Here is a 6,000-nt window from a genome sequence, read left to right as displayed (position 1 = left end):
TAGCTATATTTCCATTTGCCCCAGTCATTCTTTATTTAGTGTTATATCCTGATGCCTGGTCACTTTAGCCTTGCCTGTTTTTACATATCTACCTCAATTACCACGTATCTCTCTACACATTGATATGGTTATGGCACTCCTTGCGTATAGCTTCATTCCTGTGTGTTTTATGTGCTTTAATCTGCATCATTGGGAAAGAGCTGGTAAGTAAACCTGTCACTGTTATGTTTACACCTGTTGTAGTGAGACAAATACGATTTCATTCGATTTTTTTTTTCGGTCATGTATTTATGAAGGAGTCTATCAGAGCCCATGTTATTACTACGAAGAGGAGGGACTCTTGCCTCCGGTGTGATGCCTGATCTTTAGGAAAAATATTCGTTTATCTACGGCCCCATCACACAGCACAGCGAGTCTCCCGCAGATAGAGTGCTGGCAGACTGACTGACAGCGGCGGGCTGACGGTGACGCGCATGGAGAGAATATTTTATCAATCGGATTGAGGAGACAGATGAACGCGTTCCCTCCTTTATTCCTAATAGCCTAATGAAACGGGCTGATAGTCCAAACCGCTGACGGACGGGCTGATGAGCAAGAAACTGAAGGAAATCTTAGATTTCCGTGGTGTAACCAACGAGACTGTGTCCGTAGTCTCGATAAGAAAAATCCTTGAAGGTATGTATAGCTGAATCTCATATATTTGAGGGCAAAATGCACTGTCTTTAATAAGTGAACAAAATCCTTGAAATAGAAACGTGCTTGATAGGCTAGATATTGGCACATCCTGTCATCTAAATATGTGGATGTTGAATGTCAATTATTATGACTGGACCCTAGTCAGTCAGTAGTTTATCGGTTTTTCATGTAGGTTGACGTTTATTTTTTATTTTTGTTTATTTTTTAGATGTATCTGTGACAGAAGTTTACCTCTTAAGAACAGGTAGCATTTTTCATCACAATGGACAGCGCACGCTCGTCGGTTGTTGAATGGAGAGATGTCACCGCATGATGTAGGGAGACAACATTTAACATGATGTAATATTTGGGCAATCTGAACATATGAAATTGTGAATCTATATTCTGGCCTGTTTTTCCAAACCATTTTTTTGACTGTGTGGACTTGAATGCAAGAAGAGAGTGACATATAAATGCCATTCTGTCTTGAAATTGGCCCCTCTGCGGGAATGCCTGTTCACCAGCGGGGCAATGGACTATTGGCACCTCAGGGCAAACCCATTCTCACACCTCATTTCTAAAAGGTCTCATTTTCCAAATGAATCTTGACTTCATTCCACATGAAGTGCGGCCAGTATTGACTTCCGACTAACCTCCAGCCTATTCATTGGCCATTTACTGGGATCTTAGATGTAATTTAAAGTGTAATACCCTCTTGAGGTGAACTAAAATGGATGTTGGGAGTTGGGTTCCGACCGCAGGAGATGGAACCGCGAATTTCACCCCGGCCCACCTCCTGCTGGATCCCCATAACGGGTCAGGTCCAACACCTACACGGTTGGATAACGGCCAGGAGCGCTCCATCACAGACCAAGCCTATCGGAACTTCACCACTACCATCCAGGTGCTCATCCTCATAGGATCCCTGTTGGGTGAGTAAAATATCCTACACCATCTCCCCCCCCTTTCACTTTCTCTCCTTGTGTGTGTGTGTCTCTCTCTCTCTCTCACACACACACACACTCCAGCCATAGCCCAGTGCAGGTGATAGGGACAGTAGTCCCAGGTTGTCTGAGGATTCATAATAGGGGCCATAACATTTAATAATAATATTTCACATGTAATAATATTTCATAACAATGACATTTCAGATTTGATAACATTTTGTAATCACACTTTTTTCATATTTAATAACATTTTATAGTCAAAACATTTCATATTTGATATGGAATACAAGATACAGTAATATAGTTCCAGTTGTAAGCCTCAGGGCCTACGGTGTCACCTGACTTTAAAGTTGCATTCTCAGTATTTTGGTAAATCCGGTTAGTGTGCCTCAGTGAACCGTGCCTGTGCCACCCACATCGTCACCGGTACTAATCTGTTTTTCTACAAATACAGTCCTGGTCAACCTCAGTCCCTCTGACTCTAGCTGCTGGAACAGATACCTTTATATCACCAGTCCTGGTCAACCTCAGTCCCTCTGACTCTAGCTGCTGGAACAGATACCTTTATATCACCAGTCCTGGTCAACCTCAGTCCCTCTGACTCTAGCTGCTGGAACAGATATCTTTATATCACCAGTCCTGGTCAACCTCAGTCCCTCTGACTCTAGCTGCTGGAACAGATACCTTTATATCAGCAGTCCTGGTCAACCTCAGTCCCTCTGACTCTAGCTGCTGGAACAGATACCTTTATATCACCAGTCCTGGTCAACCTCAGTCCCTCTGACTCTAACTGCTGGAACAGATACCTTTATATCACCAGTCCTGGAAGTGGACTCTGAAAGTGAGTCAGGAGTTTACTAATACTTAAAGCCATAGTCTGTAATATTTCTATCTTGCTCTATTGATTACATTATTGTTGCTGGGCTCACTTTTTGGATGGTGCGCAAATCTTGCAGAGTATGCCTTTTTATTTGCAAATACAGAAAAGGAGGCATATGGAGAGGTGTATTCATGACCCGTTTCTAATATCACGTATGGAGAGGTGTATTCATGACCCGTTTCTAATATCACATATGGAGAGGTGTATTCTTGACCCGTTTCTAATATCACATATGGAGAGGTAACAACAATGTATTTATATTTAGCTGTTAACACCTTTTTGTTCCGTTCAGACACATCGTATGTATAAAACCACCTGAACGTATAGAAACACATGGAGAGAAACAACCAGCTGTGACAACTTTCACTCGTGTTTTTTTTGTATACGTATACGTTACTTTTCTGGCATCGCCTGTCTCCATCAGTACCACTGCCCATCTGTTTTTCTGGCATCGCCTGTCTCCATCAGTACCACTGCCCATCTGTTTTTCTGGCATCGCCTGTCTCCATCAGTACCACTGCCCATCTGTTTTTCTGGCATCGCCTGTCTCCATCAGTACCACTGCCCATCTGTTTTTCTGGCATCGCCTGTCTCCATCAGTACCACTGCCCATCTGTTTTTCTGGCATCGCCTGTCTCCATCAGTACCACTGCCCATCTGTTTTTCTGGCATCGCCTGTCTCCATCAGTACCACTGCCCATCTGTTTTTCTGGCATCGCCTGTCTCCATCAGTACCACTGCCCATCTGTTTTTCTGGCATCGCCTGTCTCCATCAGTACCACTGCCCATCTGTTTTTCTGGCATCGCCTGTCTCCATCAGTACCACTGCCCATCTGTTTTTCTGGCATCGCCTGTCTCCATCAGTACCACTGCCCATCTGTTTTTCTGGCATCGCCTGTCTCCATCAGTACCACTGCCCATCTATTTTTCTGGCATCGCCTGTCTCCATCAGTACCACTGCCCATCTGTTTTTCTGGCATCGCCTGTCTCCATCAGTACCACTGCCCATCTGTTTTTCTGGCATCGCCTGTCTCCATCAGTACCACTGCCCATCTGTTTTTCTGGCATCGCCTGTCTCCATCAGTACCACTGCCCATCTGTTTTTCTGGCATCGCCTGTCTCCATCAGTACCACTGCCCATCTGTTTTTCTGGCATCGCCTGTCTCCATCAGTACCACTGCCCATCTGTTTTTCTGGCATCGCCTGTCTCCATCAGTACCACTGCCCATCTGTTTTTCTGGCATCGCCCGTCCCCATCAGTACCTCTGCTCATCTATTTTTCTGGCATCGCCCGTCTCCATCAGTACCACTGCCCATCTATTTTTCTGGCATCGCCCGTCCCCATCAGTACCTCTGCTCATCTATTTTTCTGGCATCGCCCGTCTCCATCAGTACCACTGCCCATCTATTTTTCTGGCATCGCCCGTCCCCATCAGTACCACTGCCCATCTGTTTTTCTGGCATCGCCCGTCTCCATCAGTACCACTGCCCATCTATTTTTCTGGCATCGCCCGTCCTCATCAGTACCACTGCCCATCTATTTTTCTGGCATCGCCCGTCTCCATCAGTACCACTGCCCATCTATTTTTCTGGCATCGCCCGTCCCCATCAGTACCACTGCCCATCTATTTTTCTGGCATCGCCCGTCTCCATCAGTACCACTGCCCATCTATTTTTCTGGCATCACCCGTCCCCATCAGTACCACTGCCCATCTATTTTTCTGGCATCGCCCGTCTCCATCAGTACCACTGCCCCATCTGTTTTCATGTCATCAATGATACTAGTAACTGACATCTGTGGTTTTGGCCTGGACATTAACATGATCAATGTTTGCTGTTCCTCTATATAGAAGCCACTGAGTTTAATAACCAGTAACCGAGGTGCACCATTATCGCACCAGCAAGCATGCAACACTGATAAGGCCTGGAGAGAGTGATCTTTACAGACAATAGAGAGAGGGAGAAAATAGGAAGGAGGAACAGGTTGAGAACGAGAGAGACAGAGAGAGAGAGAGCTAGAGAGAGACAGAGATCGAGCTAGAGAGAGAGAGAGACAGAGAGACAGAGAGAGCTAGAGAGAGAGCTAGAGAGAGAGATAGAGAGAGAGCTAGAGAGAGCTAGAGAGAGAGAGAGAGACACAGAGACAGAGAGAGAGAGAGAGACAGAGGGTATAAAGAGTGCAATGACCTGTGTTTTAACGGTATAGACAGCCCCATCAATGACCTGTGTTTTAAAGGTATAGATGACCTCATCAATGACCTGTGTTTTAACGGTATAGACAGCCTCATCAATGACCTGTGTTTTAAAGGTATAGATGACCTCATCAATGACCTGTGTTTTAACGGTATAGACAGCCTCATCAATGACCTGTGTTTTAAAGGTATAGATGACCTCATCAATGACCTGTGTTTTAACGGTATAGACAGCCCCATCAATGACCTGTGTTTTAAAGGTATAGATGACCTCATCAATGACCTGTGTTTTAACGGTATAGACAGCCTCATCAATGACTTGTGTTTTAAAGGTATAGATGACCTCATCAATGACCTGTGTTTTAACGGTATAGACAGCCCCATCAATGACCTGTGTTTTAACGGTATAGATGACCTCATCAATGACCTGTGTTTTAACGGTATAGACAGCCTCATCAATGACCTGTGTTTTAAAGGTATAGATGACCTCATCAATGACCTGTGTTTTAAAGGTATAGACAGCCTCATCAATGACCTGTGTTTTAACGGTATAGACAGCCCCATCAATGACCTGTGTTTTAGTGATGGTTATGGTTCCAATGAAGCAATTCACTCAGAGCTCTTGACTTTATCCCAATGGAAGGAAGCCAGGATGTGTGTGTGTGTGTATCAGAGCATGTGAGTGGTTGGATAACCTGCTCATTGTTAATGGAGGGATGCGCATGCTCCAGCACTCCACATCCTTTCCAACCGCTCCGCAAAAAAATAAAAAAATGCTCCCTGCAGCTCCAAATTCGCTCCATTAATTAAAAGCACAATTGAACCAAAACCCGTCTATTTATGTAAGTACTTGGACCTACCAATTGTTTTTTTAAGTATTGAAACAAAACCATATGGATTTGAATGAAAAGTATTTGAATAAACATGAAAATGTGAAGCGAACATCATTTCAAATTGGCTACATGTCATGTAAAACAGCATGTTGTTAAGGTTCTGTATTTATTTTCTTAGTCAACCTTGTGTTCTGTTTCTTTGTGTTGTGGAACGTAGCCCTGTTTCTTTGTGTTCTGGAACGTAGCCCTGTTTCTTTGTGTTCTGGAACGTAGCCCTGTTTCTTTGTGATCTGGAACGTAGCCCTGTTTCTTTGTGATCTGGAACGTAGCCCTGTTTCTTTGTAATCTGGAACGTAGCCCTGTTTCTTTGTGTTCTGGAACGTAGCCCTGTTTCTTTGTGTTCTGGAACGTAGCCCTGTTTCTTTGTGTTCTGGAACGTAGTCCTGTTTCTTTGTGTTCTGGAACATAGCAAT

The 6,000-nt window shown here is 44.3% G+C and overlaps 1 protein-coding gene across 1 annotated transcript in view; it reads left to right on the top strand.

Annotated features, from left to right (window-relative positions):
• Window positions 1–1,405: 1,405 nt before the first annotated feature.
• Window positions 1,406–6,000, top strand: part of LOC110521102 (G-protein coupled receptor 176-like) — a 39,947-nt gene continuing 35,352 nt past the window's right edge. The window contains exons 1-2 of the mRNA XM_036976483.1: window positions 1,406–1,607; window positions 4,709–5,242. Of these exons, the coding sequence (XP_036832378.1) occupies window positions 1,406–1,607; window positions 4,709–5,242 (736 nt within the window). The remainder of the gene's footprint in view (window positions 1,608–4,708; window positions 5,243–6,000) is intronic.

Source organism: Oncorhynchus mykiss, chromosome 4 (assembly GCF_013265735.2).
Source record: "Oncorhynchus mykiss isolate Arlee chromosome 4, USDA_OmykA_1.1, whole genome shotgun sequence".
NCBI classification, from domain to species: Eukaryota; Metazoa; Chordata; class Actinopteri; order Salmoniformes; family Salmonidae; genus Oncorhynchus; species Oncorhynchus mykiss.
The sequence above is the reverse complement of the archived record's forward strand: the minus strand, read 5'-3'. Positions and strand labels throughout refer to the sequence as shown.